General features: G+C 59.6%; 2 protein-coding genes across 20 annotated transcripts in view; both read left to right on the forward strand.

Annotated features, from left to right (window-relative positions):
• The first annotated feature begins 620 nt into the window (after positions 1-620).
• On the forward strand, positions 621-8,816 carry FGF17 (fibroblast growth factor 17). 3 transcript variants are annotated; one of them, XM_032144014.2, is made up of 6 exons: positions 621-1,972; positions 2,079-2,944; positions 3,126-3,162; positions 6,092-6,269; positions 6,505-6,611; positions 7,953-8,816. In XM_032144014.2, the coding sequence occupies exons 2-6, from the start codon at positions 2,910-2,912 to the stop codon at positions 8,244-8,246; spliced, it is 651 nt and encodes a 216-aa protein (XP_031999905.1). In that variant the 5' UTR covers positions 621-1,972; positions 2,079-2,909; the 3' UTR covers positions 8,247-8,816. The 3 variants fall into 3 exon arrangements, with proteins under 3 accessions (XP_031999905.1, XP_058289580.1, XP_031999906.1); XM_058433597.1 differs by having other exon boundaries at positions 621-2,944; XM_032144015.2 differs by having other exon boundaries at positions 621-2,944; positions 6,125-6,269.
• A 265-nt stretch (positions 8,817-9,081) lies between these two features.
• The window catches only part of DMTN (dematin actin binding protein), a 33,494-nt gene continuing 22,316 nt past the window's right edge, over positions 9,082-20,259 (forward strand). For 2 of the 17 annotated variants that reach the window (XR_009211662.1, XR_009211666.1), the window contains exons 1-2: positions 14,773-14,904; positions 16,895-17,023. The gene's annotated coding sequence lies outside the window, so the exon portion shown is untranslated. Of the gene's footprint in view, positions 9,225-14,768; positions 14,905-16,894; positions 17,024-17,766; positions 17,840-19,247; positions 19,365-20,259 lie in introns of those variants that run through there. The other 15 variants (XR_009211665.1, XR_009211671.1, XR_009211659.1 and 12 more) reach the window with 12 other exon arrangements.

Here is a 20,259-nt window from a genome sequence, read left to right on the forward strand (position 1 = left end):
CCTGCTGAACCCCACCCCCGCCAGCAATGAATGTTAATAAACCCCACCCTTCTTCCCTCCCCCTTTCCCCCAGCTCACTCCAGTCAAGGGAGAGAGTCTGACAGTTCAGGTCAACTGAGGCTAAGCCACAAAAAGGGCCCCTGCCCCCATTCTTGTGGCACTTGATGCGTTTTCTTGAGTCCTTTATCTCAGCTGACGTGGATGGCGGTGGTTTTGACAGGATCCCTGCTGGTAGCCATTTCCTTTTTATAAACTGGGACCCTGAAACCAGAGAAGTGAAGGGACTTGCCACAGGTCACACAGCATATAAGGACCAGGGCAAGGGGGCGGGGATAAAATCAAGGGCTCCATGCTGCCTCCCCACTTGGGGCCCACCACTGGCTTCCCCATGGGCGTAAAGGAGCAAACCAAGTTAGAAGGCCAGGCCTGCAGGTGCCCAACAGGAAGGGACAAGGAGCCACAGCTGCCTTGCCTGTGACACAGGCCATCCAGCCATGCCCAGAGCTAACCCCTTGGCTAAGCCCCGAGGCCCAGCTTGACTGCTGGCATCTGTTACCATGGAGACCCAGGCTGGCCTGAGGGCTGGCCAGTGATGGCAGGCCCTGTCCCCATGGATAGAAACAGGTGCTTGGGCTCAGAGGCCTTGAATGGCTCCCACTGTCCCCATGGACAGTGAGTCCCGACAGCATAAATTGGAACCGTTACCCACCTTTCACCCCTAGCTGACACCTCCACCCTGGAACCCAAGGCCTGAGCTGTCCCCTCCACGTGTCTGTGCTCTCTTTAATGCCCTGCCTGGGGACTGGGAGCAGTGAGGATGTGGATGTGAGGTTGAAGGTTTCTCAGGGAATGAGCCAGAGCTGCCGGAAGAGGCAGAGTGTAACCCAGACTGCAGATAATGGGAAGAACGCGTAATGTAAGTGACCTGAAGGATCTACAGGGGAAAAGCAGAGAGGTGGGCATGTGGGCACCTGGTGCCTTGTCCCAGCCATGCCACCAGCTAGCTGTGAGGCTTTGGGCGACACCCTTGCCCTCTCTGGCTCTCATCCAAGGAATGAGGAAGTTGGAACAAATGATGAATCCCTAAGACCCCTTCTAGCTTTGACATTCTTTGAGTTTCATTCCAAAACCCTGTACTCCCCCAGGTAAGCAAGGCCAGGGCTTGCCCCATCCTCCCCACACAAGCTCAGGCTGCACCCACTCCTGGGCTGGGTTCCCGAGGAAGAGCCTGCGGAGAGGACAGCCCGGAGCTGCCTGCACCAGTCAGTGCATGGGGGCAGGGGTGGCAGACCACTTTGTGGATTGATGGAGCTCAGGAAGGTGAGAAGGGACCCACAGGTGAGAGTTTCGCCCCCCTGGTCATCTCTTTAGGTAAATAAATCCACATCCGCCACTTCCCCTTCCCTTCCCACCCTGGGGGCGCTGAGAACTCCAGGGAGCCCAGAGCTGAGGCCTGAGCTCTGCTTGCTCACGCTGGGTCTTCCCTCAGAGACCCCCAAGCCCTCCTATCTCCTGCAGTCACCGTCATCCACTTTTCTGTAGGGAGGGAACAGCATGCAGCTCTCTGTTCACCAGTCTCCAGGACCTCGGATTCCACCTTTAATCCTGAAAACCCAGGAAGGCTTCTGTATCCCTACAATGAAGCAGGTTTGGGGCTGGATCTGGAGGGTGGCAACTCAATCCATGCAGAACAGAAGAAGCATGGACTTTTCCATTCTAGCTATTCCATTCACTAGCTGGGCCATTTTGAGCAAACTACCTCCCAATGTGCCTCAGTTTCCTCATCTGCAAAATGGGCTAGTCGCTGGCATTGTACCAAGCAGTATGGGACCGGAGGTCATGGGAAGAGGCTGGTAGGCATTTCATCCCAGGCAGCTGCTCAGGGACACGGGACACAGGGACGGGACTCCGAGCTGCTCCTAGCTCAGAGAGGCTCCAGGGACAGGCACTGGAAGGAAGGGGATGCAGAATGGTGAGTGGAGCTGGGTCTCAGAACACAGACATCTTGAAGTCTGCTATATGCTGATTTCACACTTGACCCCCCAACACCCTAAGGCATTCCTGTCCTCATTTCTCAGATGGAACTACAGAGGCCCAAGGAAAAGGGGCTTAGGCCAGGACACCCAGCTCTTCTCCGAGTCTCTGTCTCAGGCCAGCTTTTGCAACTCTCCATTGGGATTCTTCCAAGACCTCCATCTGTACCTGCCAACCCACCTCTGACCCCCAACCTGTTGCACCCAGTATTTGCTGCCGGTCAGGACAGCCTTAACCCCTCCTTCCTGGGCAATCAGCTGCTCCAAGCCAAGCCCACCCCTGCCCCCTGGAGGGAGGCTCCTCCTTTTAAGGCTGCTTCTGGGAATTTCCACTCCAGAGCCAGAACCAGAGACCCCAGCCCCGCTTGACACCTGCAGCTCACCCGCGGGGAGGTGGGGCGCCAGACCTGAGGGCAGGAGATGCAGACCTGGAGGGGCTCCCCGTCCCTGGCCTGCCACACATCGAGTTTGCCTGCATCAAGTTTGGCCAGTCTGTGAGGGTCAGGAATAGAGAAGGAGACAGCAGGGCCACCTCCTTCAGAAGGCCCCCACTGCTCCATCCCTGTACTGGGTGGCCCAGGAGAGACTGGCAGCCCAGAGGGCACAGCGCGCACGCCCCCACCCGCATCTGCTTTGCAGCCTCACTGGCCAGGAAGGTGGACACCTCATACCTCAGTCTCCCAATTACGCCCTCCTCCTCCCCCTCCTCCTCCCTCTTTTCTCTCCTCCTCCTCCCCTTTCTCTCCTCCTCGCCCCCCTGAAAACCTGTGGCTCGGAGAGACCTTGGCTTCTCTGGGACTCTACCCCTGGGGACTTCCCACATCTGCTCCTGAGCTTGGGGGCAGGGGGGCAACCGCCTGAGGAACCTCTCCAGCGATGGGAGCCGCCCGCCTGCTGCCCAACCTCACTCTGTAAGTGTGCTACCTCTCCCACTGGAGTTTCGTTGCCATTTCCAGCCTCAGGGCAGCCCTCCTCTTCCCGGGACTCCCACGTGCGCGTGCATGGGGCTGGCAGGGCGGGTGCGGGGGCCTGGGTGCACCCTAGGCTTGCAGCTGGTACCCACACCTGGGCTTACCTCCTCTCCCCGCACAGATGCTTACAACTGCTGATTCTCTGCTGTCAAACTCAGGTAGGCGGGCGTTCCCACCGGCTTTCCCCCAATTTTCCCACCCCACCTGACCAGGGAGGGTGCAGGGGAACGGCTCCTTTCAGGTGGCCAGAGGCAGAGTTTGGCCTCTCCCTGGGTCCAGGAGGCACTGAGGTTTGGAGGGGAGTGAGCCTTTGACCGGGAGGGCAGGGAAGGGGGCTGACTGAGGTTTTATCTCTGTCCTCCCTCTGAGGACCCTCCCCACTTCCCCTGGGTTTCTGCTCCTCTCCCTCCCTCTCCATCCGGTTCCCCCAGACTTGAGGGATGGAGCCTGGAGCGGTTGGAAGCGGGTGGAGGTGATGGCTCAGGTGATGCTTGGGTTTGCCAGTACCTGAAAGGACAGGTTTTGATGCAAAACCACTTGTATGTCCTTCTCGCCACCCCACTCCCATCAATATGGATGCCTGGGGTGGGGGTCTCGTGAGCATGTCCAGAATGCCTGGCCAGGGTGAGGTGACTCCTCACCTAGAGGGCACAGAGGTCAAGCCCAAAGAGGTTTGTTTGGGACTGGGACGGGATGCAGGGTTTGCTTCTCCACACTCCCCCAACCCCAAGTCGGCCCCCCACCTCCCTCCATGCACACCTCCCACCCCCAAGTCTCAGCCCCCAGTGCGAGGCTTGCTCCCTTTTTTGTGATCCTCCATAAAAGTGCAGCTATTAAAATGCACTGGTCCAGAACCGCTCTGGGGAGAGATCGCTTGGCTTTCCCAGGCCAGAGGCCCGCTTCTCTTCATATCCAGTGGGGACTTTTTTTTGAAGGTAAATGCCTTTTCTCTGGGAGAGGGAAAGGGGCAGCCTTTGAAGCAGTGGGGGGGTGGGAGAGGGAGAGACAACTGCCCCCCCCTTCCTTCCCCCTTTTGCTCCAGCCCCGTTCCAGGCCTTTTGCTTCACACATCCAGGGGGAGCCAGAAGAAAGCCCCCAGCCTGGCTGGGAGGGGGCTGGGGGTGGGCCCAACCTGTTCTGGAGGGGAACTAGCACAATGGTGCGGCTGGCCGGGCGTTTATGGCCTGGCTGAGGCCCCATTCAGGACTCAGGGAAGGTGGCAAAGCGGTCCTTTCCCCCTTGAAGTGCCCCCTCACCCCCCTGGGAGGGGGGGCCAGCAGGCCGGACCACAGCCATGCTTGAGGGGCTGTCTGACAAGCAGCTGTCTGCAGTGGTGGAAGGGGAGGTCCTCCCGCAGCGGGAACATGAAAGGGACAGGCTAGGTCCCGCGGGGAGAGGGACTTGTGGGTTGTGGGCTGTGGGGGGGCGTGGGGCTGCTTTTGTGAAAGGCTTGAAGGGGGACGAGGAAAGGAGGGGGCTTCGGGGGGGCGCTCTCTGCTCCTGACCTGGAACAGACTGCCAGAGGAGGCCGTCGGCCAAGAGGGGCGGAGGGCCTGAACCTGGGCCAGGAGGCGGGGCTGGGATAGGCAGGACTCCACCCCCTGGAAGGGAGGCCAGTGAGGGGCTGGCTGGGCAGGTCCCCCACCCCAAATGCTCCAGGGTGGGGCGAGGGACAGGTCTTGCAGAGGCTGGGCAGAGGCTGCTCTATGGGGAGCTGCAATTGGAAATGAGCAATGGTGTACAGGAAGCGTTAACCCTGCGCAGGTTAAACGTCCAGCTCCGAGAGCTGCTCCCTCACTCCCTCTGTCTCAAAGGTGATATTTCCCACCCCCTCCCTAGGAGAGAGTAGCCCCTAACAGATGCTGATCTGGGTCTAGCTCTGTCCAGATGGCTGAGGTTGGGCCTGGGATAAAGGTGGGATTAGTGATTTGGGGCAGGGGCTGGGAAAAGCTGTCCCAGCACAGGCAGCAGCATCCAGGTGGAGAGAGAAACAGCAAAAAAGGTGCATTCTCATGCTAGAGCTGAGGCTGTTGCCAGCAGCCAGGAAACCTAGCCCGGGTCGCACCTTGCAGGATGGAGGGGAAGAAGTACTCTGAGTCTCTCCCACTCAGCCTTACAGATGGGTAAGGAGAGACCTAGCTGGGAGGCGGTACTCCTCCTGGCTTTGCACAGTGCGTGGGGAGAAATGGTTCCTCTCCCCCAACCCAAAGGGGAAGCAGGTGGGCGGGCGCATCCCACCAACTGGTCAGGAGCCTCTGTTACACTATGGCTAAGGAGCTGCCTGGCAGGGGCAGCCATTGGGCCACCGCTGATAGTGCCTGTCCTCTTGGTGCTGCCTCTGCCTCCCTCCGCTAAGGAGGCACCTTGCTTGCCTGCTGTCCCGTAGTGCCTAGCCCCAGCTCCAGCCCATAGAGGAGGGAGGAACACTGGAAAGGCCCTGAGCACCAGGAGGCGAGGCCGGGGAGAAGATGGGTATGAGCTCAGGATTCCACAGTTAGTGCTTTGAAGAAATGCTCACGGGACTCTGCAGGAGCTTTCAGAATCCCCCACATGCTCTCTGCTGACCCTAACTCGCAGCACCATCTGCTCTGTGCCCGTGTGCTGGGCACGGGGTCTTTCAAGGCCAGTGCGGAGGATGAGGAAGGAATCTGGTTGTCCTGGCTAATGGAGCATGTCCCTGGAGTTCTGGGGCAGATGACAGGCTCTGGTCTAAGAGGCAGGGACAGGGGTTCTGTCCCTCATGAGCTGTGTGCCCCGTGCACCTCCTTCATAGAATATGAGGATGGGATAGAACCCTAAGGGCTCCTTCCAGCTCCCAGAGTCCTGATTCCAGGGCTGTGCTCTGTCAATAAGTGTCCCCCAGCCTGGGCAGACCCCAGTCCCTTCTGTAAGGTAGACGCAAAGCAAAGAGGTTATGACCGGCTCACCCAGGGGCCTGGGAAGGTTATGGCCATATGCCCACTTCACTCTGCAGGACAAGTGGCCTGTCCCCACTACATTCACCTCCTCACCCCTCTCCCTTGGATGGACCAGTGGTGGTGTCACCCAAAGCAAATTGACACTATTTTTCCCTTGGTAACCGCAAAGGGGGAGAATCACCCGTCTCCTAATTTTAACCAGTACGTGAGGGACCAGGGTGCCATGACCGACCAGCTGAGCAGGCGGCAGATCCGCGAGTACCAACTCTACAGCCGGACCAGTGGCAAGCACGTGCAGGTCACCGGGCGTCGCATCTCCGCCACCGCCGAGGACGGCAACAAGTTTGGTGAGAGTTGGCCCTCCCCCCAGGCCACCCACACCTCCACTCTGCCTCACTTCCACTCTGCCTCACCTCCTGGTCCATCCCCAGATCCTGTGTCAGGGCTGAGGGCCCCAAGGGCCTGAGCGTCCCCAACCCCTTCGCCTGAGTCTGGAGGTCAGTGTGGCTGGGTGGTCCCCTGCTGTAGCCATAGGCCGGCAGCCCCGATGGACGGAGGTCTTTCTCCCCTCCCCCACCACAGCCAAGCTCATAGTGGAGACGGACACGTTTGGCAGCCGGGTTCGCATCAAAGGGGCTGAGAGCGAGAAGTACATCTGTATGAACAAGAGGGGCAAGCTCATCGGGAAGGTGAGGCTGGGAGACTGGGAAGTAACAGAGAATCAGCCCTGCTGGGGTGGGGACATATAGGGCATCACGCTCCCCTCTCTCCCCTGAGCCACACCCTCCTGTGTAAAGACTTCCCATCCTACTCTCAGCCCACCCACTGGGCCACTCTCTGGTTTCTTGATTTTATTTTAGAGTCCGGGTCTTGCTCTGCTACCTAGGCTGGAGTGCAGTGGCACAATCATAGCCCACTGCAGCTTTGAACTTCTGGGCTCAAGCAATCGTCTCACCTCAGCCTCTGAAGTAGTAGCTGGCACTATAGGTGCATGCCACCATGCCCAGCTAATTTTTTTTTTTTTTTTTGTAGAGATAGGGCCTCACTATGTTGCCCTGGGTGGTCTCAAACTCATGGGCTGAAGCGATCCTCCCACCTCAACCTCCCAAAGTGCTGGGATTACAGGCGTGAGCCACGGAGCCTGGCCTGGTTTCTCTATTTAAACGAGTCCCCGGGACTCTATTAGCCCTCTGAGGGGACTGGCGAGCCACTGGGATCTGTGGGGTGATGTCAGGAGTATTTCTCCAGCAGGCATCAGTAAGAGCTTAGCATCTACCTGACACTGCAGCCTCTGGGTGGAGGACTAAGAGCTGTTCAGGGTGGAAAGGGTGGAAAGCTGTTGAGGGGCACAGATGTAAGACAGGAACTCCCCCAAGTTCAGTGGGGCCAGTGGGCTCCAGCTAGCAAGACAGACACTAAGCAGCTGCTCCTGTGACCAAAGCACACGGTAGGCCCGGCCCTGCTGGGTGGGAGAACTCCACTTCGTTTGAAACCAGGCAATCCCAGCTTCCCATTTGGCTGTTGCTGACCAAATCACCTTTGGTTTGCTTATCTTTGTCAAGACTCAGGCTTCTTGTCTGAAGAAATGGGCACAGACCCCTGATTGCAGACAGAGTGGGATGAGTGGCCGCACTGGCACCCTTCTTTCTTCTCATTGGAGGCACCTGCCTCCTCTCCCATGCCCAGCAGCACCCCTCACCTAGGCTGCATGAGCATTTCAGTGCTAAGGGCCTGTGCTTGCTGGGAACTGCCGCAGGTGCTTGATCTTCACCTGCATCTCAGGAAGCTGAGGCCCAGCCTGGTACAGCACCGCTAAATAACAAGCCTGCAACTCAGGTCCACAAAGTGTGTTCTCGTTGGCCACTGTTGCCTCTCTAACTAGGATGCCATCTCACCAGGCAGAGTTCCCTGGGCTCACGGCCCCGTTGTTCCCGTTGTCCCTCCTCAGTCGTCCAAAATAGGCCCTAAGGGCGACACCCCAGACCAGGGTAGGTGGACAAATGCCCTTCCTGTCCTTGCTTCTCCCGCAGCCCAGCGGGAAGAGCAAAGACTGCGTGTTCACGGAGATCGTGCTGGAGAACAACTACACGGCCTTCCAGAACGCCCGACACGAGGGCTGGTTCATGGCCTTCACGCGGCAGGGGCGGCCCCGCCAGGCTTCCCGCAGCCGCCAGAACCAGCGCGAGGCCCACTTCATCAAGCGCCTCTACCAAGGCCAGCTGCCCTTCCCCAACCACGCTGAGAAGCAGAAGCAGTTCGAGTTTGTGGGCTCCGCCCCCACCCGCCGGACCAAGCGCACGCGGCGGCCCCAGCCCCTCACGTAGTCTGGGAGGCAGGGGGCAGCAGCCCCTGGGCCGCCTCCCCACCCCCTTCCCTTCTTAATCCAAGGACGGCTGGGGTGGCGGGAGGGGAGCCAGATCCCCGAGGGAGGACCCTGAGGGCCGCGAAGCATCCGAGCCCCCAGCTGGGAAGGGGCAGGCCGGTGCCCCAGGAGCGGCTGGCACAGTGCCCCCTTCCCGGACGGGTGGCAGGCCCTGGAGAGGAACTGAGTGTCACCCTGATCTCAGGCCGCCAGCCTCTGCCGGCCTCCCAGCCGGGCTCCTGAAGCCCGCTGAATGGTCAGCGACTGAAGGCCTTGCAGACAACCGTCTGGAGATGGCTGTCCTCAAAATCTGCTCCCCGGATCTCCCTCAGTCTGCCCCCAGCGCCCAAACTCCTCCTGGCTAGACTGTAGGAAGGGACTTTTGTTTGTTTGTTTGTTTCAGGAAAAAAGAAAGGGAGAGAGAGAGAGAGAGAGAGGAAAATAGAGGGTTGTCCACTCCTCACATTCCACGACCCAGGCCTGCACCCCACCCCCAACTCCCAGCCCCGGAATAAAACCATTTTCCTGCAAATGGGTTATCTGAAGCGGGGCGGGGGATCCGACCACCAAGCACCGCTGGAAACAAGCCTGCCCGTCCCCGGCCGGGCGTGGCCCCGGCAGGTGCAGGCGCGGCCCGCAGCGCTGGGGCCCCCAGGAGGCCGCGGGCTCGGCCCCGCGGGAGGCGGGCGCGTCCAGGCCGGGCGGCCCCTCCCTGGCGCGGGCTCGGGTTTCCTGGGCTCGCGCGGCGCGGCCCGTGCTACCTGTTGGGGAAGAAAACCCGAGCCCCCGGAGGGGCCGGGGCCAGGGCCGGGACGTGCATCCAGCCGAGCCCCAGGCCCCAGGCCCGAGGCGCAGGCGAGGGCCCTGCGGAGCCCGGCGGGGCCCGGTTGGCCCGCGGACGCCAGGAGCCTCCTCGGGCAGCGAGATTGCTTTTTTTCCGGTGAGGAGGGCGGGGGCGGGAAGCGGGGCTGGGCGCCCGGAAGGGGGAGGGGGCGAGAAGGCGTCCCCTGTCCTCCCGGGTCCCCGCGGGGCCGGGGCGGGGGCCACACCTGAGGGCAAATCTCAATTAGAGGCAGCGGCCGGGCCCGGATGGCCTGGGGGGAGGGGGCGAGAGGGGCGGGGAGGAAGGGGCGGCCCTGCCCCCACCCCAGCTTCTCCGGTGGGCTTTCCCAGGGGCCTCCAGGTGTGCATGTGGGGAGTGGAACTTGGGGGCCATAAAACCCGCCTCTTCACTGCGCTGGCTTTTAATCTTGTCGAGGGGGAGGTCTTCCTCGCAGGGACAACCCCCCCACCCCACCAGGTCAGCTCTTCAGGGGGAACACCGTCAGTGAGCCCTCTCTTCTGGGGGTGGGGCCCCAGCCTCAGTTTCCCCTTCCCTCACTGAGCCCTCTCTTCTGAGGATGTACCCGCTCCAGCCTGTTTCCCCTCCCCTCCCTCTTCTTTCTGAGACTACCTTGAGGAGGGGGATTATGGAGAGAGAAGGATGAAAGACATCCCTTCTCCTCTCTGCTCCCTAGAATGGCCTAAAAATAAGGAGAGAGGAAGTGGGGAAAGGCCCTGGTCCAGTGAAAATGGGAGGTGGGTGCAGCTACAGTCCCAGTTGATGGCGAGCGCCGGCGCAGAGTCTGACACCCCCACCACGGGGCAATTTAGAGGGTGGGGACAGCGGCAGCCAAGAGGGAGGTCCCCGGCCCTGGGACAGACATTCTCCCTACTGCTCGTCATAATTGCTTTTCACCAGGTTACTTTTTTCTCTCCCCCATCACAAAGAGCCTTAATCCCAGTGAAGACCGCGCCGTGTTGGGGGTAGTTTTCTGGGATGTGTGTCGGGAGGGTGGTCTGGAGCCACAGCTGATAACTGGCGAGTTCAATGGGACTTAACGGGGGCAACACCCAGCAATTACTTGAGGACAAAGGGTTGGGGGCCCCCCAGGTGTAGAGGACTGGACTTTGGGGGGTGGCTGGGGAGGAGGCTGGGAAGGAGGTGTGTTGGGGAGGGGGGCTCTTACAATCCCTCTGATTTCCGCAGGAATTTGAGACATTCTTTAAAACTCTAGACTGCCTCCCTGCTAGCCCGGCTCTCTGGCCCACCCCTGCCCCTCCCTCGCTCGGGTTAGAGACGGCTTCAAAGGTGGACTGGGCCCTTTGTCCTGCCTGTGCTTTCTTCTCGGCCTTTCTCCGGCCCCTCCCTCCCTCTCTTTGACCTCCCCAGCACCGACAGGCCTCTGGGGGCTGGCTCCAGAAAGCCCTCACTGTTTTCTTTCTTGCTTTTTGAGGTGAGACCTGGCAGGGAGGGACAGAGAAGGGAGAGGGAGGGGGAGGGCCGCTCCGGAGGCCTGTGCTGTCCCAGGGAGTGCCCTCATCCTACCCCATCCCCAAAGTGTCCAGCGCCTGCTCCCACCCTGGGTCGCTGGGTCTCTGGGTCCCTGCCTAGTCTCTGACTGAGCCTTCTCACCACACCTCTCGGTGCCTCTGCCCAGTGTCCAGGCGCTGCCATTCCCCAGGTGGCTCTTCAGGCTCTGGAAGTCTGTTCAGCTCATTTCCCCAGAACTAGTGGTGACTTCGAAGATGCTAAAAGGAAGAAGCCACAAGAATAGATCCCTAATGATGGCACTTCAGAGGAGATTTAACATGCACATCTAGGCGGTTGGAAGGAAGGAGACTTCCCCCAGGTCCTCAGACCACACCTGGCTTCAGCAATCCTGCTTGCCTCTGAGCGCCTGGGTCTATGCAGGTGTGAGCATGGAGTAGCCACAGGGGGCTAATTGCTAATAGCCCCTTGCTGTTGGGGAAACATGAACCCATTTAGGGGAGGATGTGACCAGGTGGAGGGAGGTGGCGGCAGCGGCCACCAGTGCCTCAAATCTCACACCAGTTTGGGATTACCAAGAACTCTCACTAAAAATGGCTTACAAATTTACCTCCCCTTTCTCCGTCCTGTCCTCCAAACAGCCAGACGAGGCAGAGGGGAGCCAAGCAGGTCGTCAGAGGGGGACATTCATTCACTCTTTAGGCCACACAAACTGGTTCCACTTACATCATTCTGTTCAGTCCTGTCCCTCTGACGCTGAGACAGTGACTTTCCAGGGACCAAGCCGAAAGCCTTGTCTCAGTCCCCAGTGTCTTCAGCCCCAAGCACTTGCCATGGCAAAGAACTGTTTCTCCTTGAGCCACACCCCACCCGCCTCAGCCTGCCCTCAGCTGTCCTGCCTGGCTTCTCTTTCCCAGCTCCTCACAGAGGACCCTCACCCAAGATTCCCTCCCGCTCTGCTCTCTGTCTGCCAGCTGCCCCTCTGAGCAACCTCAGCATCTCAGCCACCGCCTCCTTGCGCGTGGCTGCTCTCTGCCAAACCCTGGGGCTCTGCACCGTGGCCAGACCTCACTGGGATCCGTCTAAATCTCCGCTCGCTCCCTACATCATCTCTGTGCCTCCCAACACTGCCCTCCACTCCAGTACATCCGAGTTTGCTCCACTTACCTTCCCTACCATCAACTACAGCTCTACCCAGGCCACGCTATCCCGGCCAAACTCCTTAGCGTCATCTTTAAGACTCCTGCCCAGCCCTGTCCAGTCTCCCTGTTCAGCCCTAGCCCCACAACTCCCCTTTAAGAATGCTGGAAAACTGCAACTCTATCAAGCAAGCACGTCCCCATTCTCATTTGAAGGGTTCCCGCCATCTGGCGTGTCCTGCTCTAGCACACACACACACCCAGACCGCAGGCTCCTCCTCTGTGCCAGAGGCTCTCAGCACTTCCCTGGGATGAGCGACTGTCTCCACTGCCACTGGTCTTGCCAGCCATTCACTTGCCCTCGCCTTATGGTACATGTCACAGCTTGTCCAGAACTGTCATGATGTATATGTTTGTCATGATTCCACTAAATAGCAAGGGCCCCAGATGTAGAAGTAGTCCATCTTTTCCTCCCCGACAGTGCCCAGCACAGTATGTTACACAGGGTAAATGTTTATTGAGGAAATAAACCACCTGAAGCCCCAGAAAGAAGTCATTGGCCCAGCACCCCTCTGGGCGGAGGCAGGAGAGAGGCCAGAATCCTGCCTTCTCCCTCCTTCTTTAGGCAGACGTGGGTGGGGCGGGGGCTTAAGCAGTTAGTCCCAGTGTTTATTTTCCCCCTACAACATTCAAGCCCTGTGCTAAAAAACATGGACAAGATAGAGCTCTCAAGGCACTTGAAATTTAATTGGAGGGATAAACCCATAAAAAGGCAATTATTTGTTCTTTGGTGGGACTTTTGGAAAACCCTCTCTTACACATGACATAACAAAGCAACCTTTTTTTTTTTTTCATACATCCCCAAAGAGGGAAAGGGGAGATAAGAATTATTGGGAATAAGAAAACTAATATGTACCGAGCTCAGGAGATGTGCTAGGCCACACTCAGGGCACACTTGCTTGCAATCCTTCTTTAGGGCAGTGAGATGTTCCCATGTAGCACATGTGGTTGAGTTCACACTCAGAAATGCCAGGCCATTCACAGTCTTACAGCTAGTGAGCACTGCACTCTAGATTCTGCCCGGCTTCCACACTTTGCATGCAAAGTGTGCCCAGGCATCGTGGGTTCTGGGGCAGGAGAGAGCACAGGCCAGGGTGCTTGTGGGGGCTTTGTGGAAGGCCTGGGGTTTGCATGATTTCAGATGATTTCAGTGGAGAAAATATGCACAGAGCGGAAAATGACAAGAGGAAAAACGGGCATGAGAATCAAGGTGGGAAAACGGGAGCTGTGCTCCAGGGAAGGGGAACAGTCCATCTACTTGGCTGGAGCTGAAATTTATGTAGAGAAGTGGCAGGAAGTGATTGGATCAAATGATGAAGAGTTTGGTCCTTATGCTGTGGCAGGGAGGAGATGGTGAGGGGCTTTGCAGGGGCCAGATGCAGTGGTCTGGTGGCAGCATGCTGAAGGAGTGGAGGCTCTAGGGTCTGAGCAGCAGAGTCCAATGCCCGGAGGCAGGGGCACATGGCTCCCAATCTCTGGTGAGAATGGTGGCTTTGGGGCCCTCATCCTTTTCTTCAGGTCTCTGTCACCCTTTCCCTCCTCCCTGAATGTCCAGGTGCCCTGGCTCCACCTCTCCAGAAGTTAATATTTAGATAGCTCCCCCGCCCAGCAGGTAGGTGTGTGGGGTGGGGCCGGGGGGCACTGGAGTGAGACAGACCAGACGTGGACAGAGAAGCCTATCGAGAGGGCCTGGGGGAGGGAGGAGGCAGCAGGGCCAGAGTCCACCCAGGACATCTGGTATCAGTGACCTTGTGGGGAAAGGAGCCAAGAACGGGGCGTTGGGGGCCTGGGACCCCCCTGCCTGAGAGACACAGGAACCCTGGCCCCGTGTTGTGGACACAAGCGCCCATCCTCAAGGTCTTGAGAACTGCTGAACTTCCAAAGGTACGAGAGCCCTGGCAGCTGCCTCCTGCCTGCTGGGTATGGAGCAGAGCTGAGGAAGCCCACTCGCCTGGGGCCTGAGCCAACAGGCACCTGTTGTTCAGTGTTGCCAGCTTTCAAGGGGAGAACCTCCCCTCTCAGACAAGCCATGGGGGAATTCAGTTCAGCTGGCCTTGAGGGGTCAGAGGCCTTCCCAGGGGGAGGAGGCTGGAGGCAGAGTGAGTCTTTCCATGGGACAAGGACAGTGACAAGGTGGGGGTAGAGGATGGCATGGGTGAGAAGGGTCCCCTTGCCTTGCCTCTGAATGCCCACCACCAACACACACACACACACACACACACACACACACACACACACACACACCCCAGATCCCTGGCAGCAAAATGACCTTGGCAGCTACCACTCCTCAGGTCGACAGAGGGAGCCCTCACTCTGCAGTCCCCTTGGGTCCAGGCCTGGCTGGGCTGAGCAGTCTTCCTGCCCAAGGTGGCCCGCCCGCCCCACCCATGGAGGGACATTCCGATAGAATGTGAGACTCGGGCATGGTGGGGGACAGTGGGAATGGGGCCTTGAGGGATTGGAAGAGAGCTGTCCCGTGCTCTGACTTTTCTCAGGTGGAATGAAAGAGGGTTTGGGACCAGGTGAAGGTGCCCACATAGAGACAGCAGAGGTGTGGGGTCCGCAGCCGCGTGCCCAGTGCAGCCAGCGCCCAGGGGCCTCTGCACCCTGCTGGAGCAACCCCTCTGGCCCTTCAGCACAAGGACTGTCCCTGCCTTGCTGTCTGTCACTGTCCCGAGCTCCACACTAGGCTTCCTGGAGTGGGGGCTCTCCCCAGTGCTGCATACTCTTCAAGACTGGCCTGCTCTCCAGCCCTGAATTAGGGTTCTCCTGAGGTCACCCCTAGAGCCAATTCTAGAGCCTTATGAAGGGAGATAGGACGGAGCATTTGGTGGGGTTCACTGGGCACCCTAGCTCCTGAAGCTGTCCCCTAACCCCCAGCCCCAGCACTGAGGACCCACTCTCAGGCCCCCTCCCTCCATTTCTGAGGAAGAGGCAGCGGGAGCCACAGCTTCCTCCTCCCCCCTCCCTGCTGCCGCGGCTGAGCCGGGCCTGAGCTGCCGGCAGGTTGTCTTGGCAACAGGAGGCGGAGAGGAGATGCGCCGAGGGATGGAGGTATATGTCACCGAGGAGGCTGCTGCGCTCCTGCCCCACGCCCTGGGCCCTTGAAGGTACCGAGCACCCTCCCCTCCTTCTCCCCTCCGCCCTTTCCCCTTGACTCCCCCGACTCTGCCCTACATGCACTGGTTTCAATAGGAGGAGGCACCCCTCCTCTCAGGCCCAGCGATCCTACCCATTCCTCATCACCCACCTCGTTCCAGGCCCTTGGCCACAGCTGTCCTTCCTGGCATCAGCTCATTCCAACTCTACCTCTGGGGACCCTTGCACCAGAAGACAGCTCTCCTGGGGTGGGGCCTGGTGGGGGAGGGGCAATAGCAGGGGAGGAACCCAGGTCGGGGTGCGGCGGGGATCAGGAATCCTAAAGGGCTGAGGTGTCAAAGCCCCCGGTACCTGGTCTGCTGGAGGGACCGAGAGAGATCATCTAGGGCTGGAGTGGGGCTGGGGCTTCCCCTCTGTCTCTCAGACTCTGATTAGAGGCAAGTAAGGGTGGGGTTGAAGGTACAGAAAGCCGAGAGGCTGGGCTGAGGCCGGGCTGGTTGTGGAGCGATGGCCAGGGTGGCTCCTCCTCCAAGGCTGTGCCCCTTTCTGCCACATTAAAGGTATGCCCCCTCCCACGTCACTCTCCTGGCCTTTTTCTCTGCATTTCCATGGATCTGATGCTTCATCCCCCACCCCCAGGTTTTCTCTGTACCTTCACAGCCACCCCCACCCGGCTGCAGCAGCTCAGCCTGTGTTCTGTCTCCCCTTTCAGCCACCTGCCTCCTTCCTTCCTCCCTTCTCTCTGGAGCCCATCCCTCAGGTTACTGTCCTCTCTGTCTCCACCAGCCAGATACTTTCTGTCCGCTCCTGGCCTCTTCCCTCAAGCCCCTCCCCTTGTGCTTCTCCATTCAGACACCCCAGAGCCCCCTCCCCAGCTTCTACATTTCCCCAACAACAGCTGATACCATCAGCTGACCGGCTGGGGGCAGAGTTGCCAGGGCAACGGTGAGGGCTGCCTAGGTAGGCAAGTCTGCGGTGTGGAGGTGGAGAGGACGCTGGGGCCAGGGCGAGGGTCGAGGGCAAAGCTTGTTGTCCTTCCCCGTCCTGCCCAGGGGGGCCAAAAGGCCAATGACAGGCTCCTGGGGTGGTTGAGGCTTTGCTAGAGACAGGGAAGGCACGTGCCTGTAAATTCTGTGCTGGGACCCAGGGGTTACCGGGCATGAAGCTCCTTTTTCATGAAGCCACCCTAGGGAGAGATGGGGTCCTTCTCTCTCTCTGCTGCATCCCATTGGAGTTCCCAGGGGAATCAGGTTACCAAGGGGCCAGCTCAAGTCTCAGTACTGAGGACCTGGTTGCATCCCTCCATTCTGCCCTCCCAGGAGAGAGCTCATCCTTGGGTAACCAATTCTGGCCTGTGCCTGCACCACCACCTCAAGAGGCTGGGCCTCAGTTGCTGCTGTCAGATGGTGGGGTGGTCATGAATAGGGTAGAAGGTGCAGGTGCCTGGAGAAAGCAGGTATTGTCCGCCTGGGTCATCAGTAGCCCCCTTCCCCGACCCACCGCCCACAGCAACTTGAACTCTGGCTATTTAAGAGGAGGCTGAGGGGCTCTGGGTGCCTGTGGGTGTGTGTGTGAGTGTGAGTGCTGCAGACTGGGGTGTGGGAAAGGGAGAGGACAGTGCTGGCTGATTCTGCTTCGTCATGACGCTGGGTTAATGCTCCTCTTGTTTGAAATGGATTGAGCTGCAGCACTGGTGGAAGAGCGCGCACATCCACACACACACCCTCGCCAGCCACACGCTATCAGCTGGAGGTGGGGAGGGCGCGGGGAGGGCGTGGGGGAGCCGGCAGCCCGCCTGCCTGCCCCCAGACGAGGACTCCCCAGCACCGGGGGATCCAGGCGGCCGTGGCTTGCAGAGAAGCAGGGTGGGGGCAAGGAGGGTGGGGGCCCAGAGGGGAGATCAGACCGCTCAGCCGAGACCAGCTCCCCTCCTTTGCCAGCTCCCACCCCGCCCACCCACCCTAAGCCGGCATTTTTCCTGTTATTTGTGCTCCGGGGAAGCGCGGCTGGGTTCCTGGAAGAGACGCCTATTACCTAGGCTCCTGGGGGAAGTGGCAGCCCGTGGATCTGGCCTACGCCTCTCGGGCCTCTTTGGCCTCAGAGCGTCTGGGCCACACTGTCTGGGAAGAGGTAGGTGTCAGGGTCTCCGCCTCTCCTCCCCTCTGTGGGCACTCTGGGCCACAGCGCTTGCTGGCGAGCCAGGCTTTGGGTGGCAGCAGGGTATCTGGAGGGGCCCTGTTCAGTGGGAGGATGGGCGGCCCCTGGGACCAGCTGGGCCTGATCTAATGGAACCTTCTGATCTGGGGAAGAGGGCCTGGGGTGTTCTCATCCCAAGGATGAGAACTGCTCCCAGCCCAATCCCCTCTTCGCTAGCATCTCTGCCTAGCCCACCTAGCTGAGCGGGCCAGCAATGGAAGGGATGGACTGTGGGGGCACGGGGTGGGCAGGGGAGCATTCCCTCTCTGCTGAATACTGGCCCACTGGCCTCCCTGCAACCACTCCACATGCTCTGGGGGTTGGAGCAGTAAATTTAGGGGCCTAAGGCTGTTTGTTTGGAGCCTGCTTTTTAGGGGGAGTGGGAGGAGGGCCTGCCCCCAGCCAGTGGCTGGCAAGGCTGGGGTGGGGCTGAGTGAAGAGTGAGGCTGTGGCAGGGCGCAGCTGCAGGCCCAGGCCCAGTGCTCCCCCTGTGCCCGCCGCTGGGGTGCTTGAAGGGGCCAGGGCTGAGCAGACATGCAGCCCCCACAGGGTTCTGGGGCTCCCCCTCCCTAGCTGTGTCCCTCAGGGCCTAGCAGGCCCAGCCCCCTTTCTTGGGCAGACACACCCGTTGTGTCCCTTCCACGGACTGGTTGCCTGGTTGTGAGAGTCAGGGGAGCAGGGAGAGGTCCAAGACAAGGAAGGCAGTTGGGCTGTGGGAATGGGGAGCCCAGGGAAGGCCTCCGGAGCTGGGTAAGTGGAGGGCTCTGTGTGTGTTGCTGTACACGTGCACTACTCTGGGATGGATGCCAGGGAGGGGACCGGTGGGTGGGTGCGAGCGGGTGTTGGCAGCACCATGTGTCACAGTGAGGGGGCCTCGATGGGAGAGTGGGGGCGTGAACTGGCACGCAGGGCTTCGGAGTCTCCTCGTGTGCATGTGTCCTGCAACGGTTTCAGCGCGGGCACTTCTGCCTGTGCCCACCTGTCCATCTTGTGTCCATGCTGCTGGCCTCTCTGTGGTCAGGCGTCAGACTCCTGGGTGAGGTTGTCCACCTGTGGGTGGATCTGCAGAATCCCTCTTCTAGAGCTCCTGGGTGTTGTGGGGACCGGAACAGGGAGGCCCCAGGATCCAGAAAGCTGAATTGAGGCCGCATCTCCCCCAGCTCTGCCAGTCCCACTTGTACAACAGGACCAGCTATAAATGGAGGGGGAGCAGTCGGCCTGAGGGTGCTGCAGGACGCAGAAAGCAGAAAGCAGGGTCTCTTCAGAGGGAAGGTGGAGAGGGCACATAGAAACCAAGCCAGAGAGAGACCCTAGGAGAAGATGGCTGCACAGATGCGTCTCTGCGTGGGCTAGAGAGGCAGGAGGGGGCGCCTGGGCCCGGTTTTGTTGTTATCAAGAGAACAAGGGAGGGCAGGCCTTGAGCAGGGGGACTCTGGGCTCCCCACCCACCCAGGCCTGGTCCTTTATCCGAATGCGAGAGGGTGCCCTGTAGTGCTGGGTTAGGGGAACCCTCATCCCAGCAGACACAAGGGTAAAAAACATTGGAGTAGGGGAGAGGGAGAAACTGGGAGAAGAGGAGGGAGTCCCCAGGCTCTGCCAGCCTTAGGACAGACTCGGAGTTCAGGCTTGGCCTAAGTAAGGGACACCTCTGATGAGCCACTGGCCCAGAGCAGGCCTCAGCCTCCTGGTGTCCTTTTCCAGTGGCGGGGGGGCGGGGAGCAAGGTGCCCTACCCCACCCACATCACACGCATGCATAGCACCCATGGGAGCGCCTGGCCCCTGCCCTGCCGCGCCGCACTGCTCCACCCTCCCTGCCCCTCCCCACCCAGGATGCTGTTTTGGGAACTGGTGACCTAGCTGGATTCTGCCTTTATTTCTGGCATTGAATTGTTGCCACAGTAACTGCGGGGGTGGGGCTGGGTAGGGGAGAGGGTGAAAGGGAAAGAGGGAGGGAGAAAAGATGAAGAAAGCAAAGAAAAGGGACCAGGAGAGAAAGCAGAAAGACAGGAGGAAGAAAGGGAGAGAGCGCCAGGCAGTCGCACTGTTAACAGAACAGGAGAAGGCGAAGTGGGGCAAAGTTCCCTGCCCACCGACGCCAGCCTGTTTGGATGACTTGTCTCGTTTCATAACTCGCTTACTGTCTGCACCGGCTGGCCTCCAGCCTGGCTGGACCCTGCTGCCTGTGTGGCCCGGAGCCAGAGGCCCCCAGACTCCCAGCTGCTCTTCTACAGATGCCATCAACGAGCAGGACTCTGGGTGGCTCCACTGTCTAAGGTTAGCACGTGGGACCCCCAAGTCCCACATTTTGATTGAAGTAGGCTCTTTGGTACTCACTGAAAAGAGCACTTGGCTTTGGCCTCAGGCAGGCCCGGGTAGGGATTCTGGCTTGGCTTCTATTTGGGTGGCCTTCGGCAAGTTCACCTCTCAGCTTCATTTTTGCTCATCTCTAAATGAGGAGAACGTGGTTTTGTGTGAGGTTTAGAGAGGATGTATGAAAGTCCCAAGTATACAGGGGCTGGCACCAAGCAGGTAGTAGTTGGCTGGAGACAGGAGCACAGCTAGACCAGGGGCGCCCCACCCCGAAGCTGCCATTCTGCCTGCAGAGGCTTCATTTCTAAAAGTCCAGGGGAGCCACAGTCTGGATCAGTTTCTGCCTGGAAGAAGAGTGCTCCAAGATGGGTGGGCACAAACTCGGAGGGCCCAGTGGGTGGTTCTTATCACCCACATCCCGGGGAGCTGTGGAGAGCAGAGGGTGGTGGGTGAGGTGGGGCTGGGCTGGCAGCTCAGATAAGGCAGGGACACACAGCTGGGGGAGGGTGGGGCTGAGATGGAGGGCGAGCGGCTGGCTGGCGTCCGACCAGGGCCAGGGGCAGCTGAGCTGTCCCTTCCGTCACCTGGACCTGCCTTCCTCTGCAGTGCTTTCTCTTCCTCCCTCCCTCCCCTCTTCCTGCTGCAGCTCGCCCTTTCTATCTCTTTGTGCACAGAGGTCGCTGGGACCTTGGGGGTGCAGGCACAGACAGGCGGGGTGCATGGATGGGAGAGGGGTCTGGATGGGAGGAGGTGGAGTGAGCTGGCATTGACCTTCGAGAAATGAGCTTTGACGGAAAGGGCTGCTTGTGGGTGGAGTAGGCGGGGTGTGATTTGAGAGAAGCCAAGGAATCTCTCTCTC

The sequence above is a fragment of the Hylobates moloch genome, unplaced genomic scaffold (assembly GCF_009828535.3).
Source record: "Hylobates moloch isolate HMO894 unplaced genomic scaffold, HMol_V3 SCAFFOLD_22, whole genome shotgun sequence".
Taxonomy (NCBI): Eukaryota; Metazoa; Chordata; class Mammalia; order Primates; family Hylobatidae; genus Hylobates; species Hylobates moloch.

Coding starts and splice junctions, on each gene's coding strand:
- FGF17 (XM_058433597.1), top strand. CDS start 2,910: ATGGGAGCCGCCCGCCTGCTGCCCAACCTCACTCT. Junction 3,163..6,091: donor TTCTCTGCTGTCAAACTCAG/GTAGGCGGGCGT, acceptor GTAACCGCAAAG/GGGGAGAATCACCCGTCTCC. Junction 6,612..7,952: donor GGGGCAAGCTCATCGGGAAG/GTGAGGCTGGGA, acceptor CTTCTCCCGCAG/CCCAGCGGGAAGAGCAAAGA.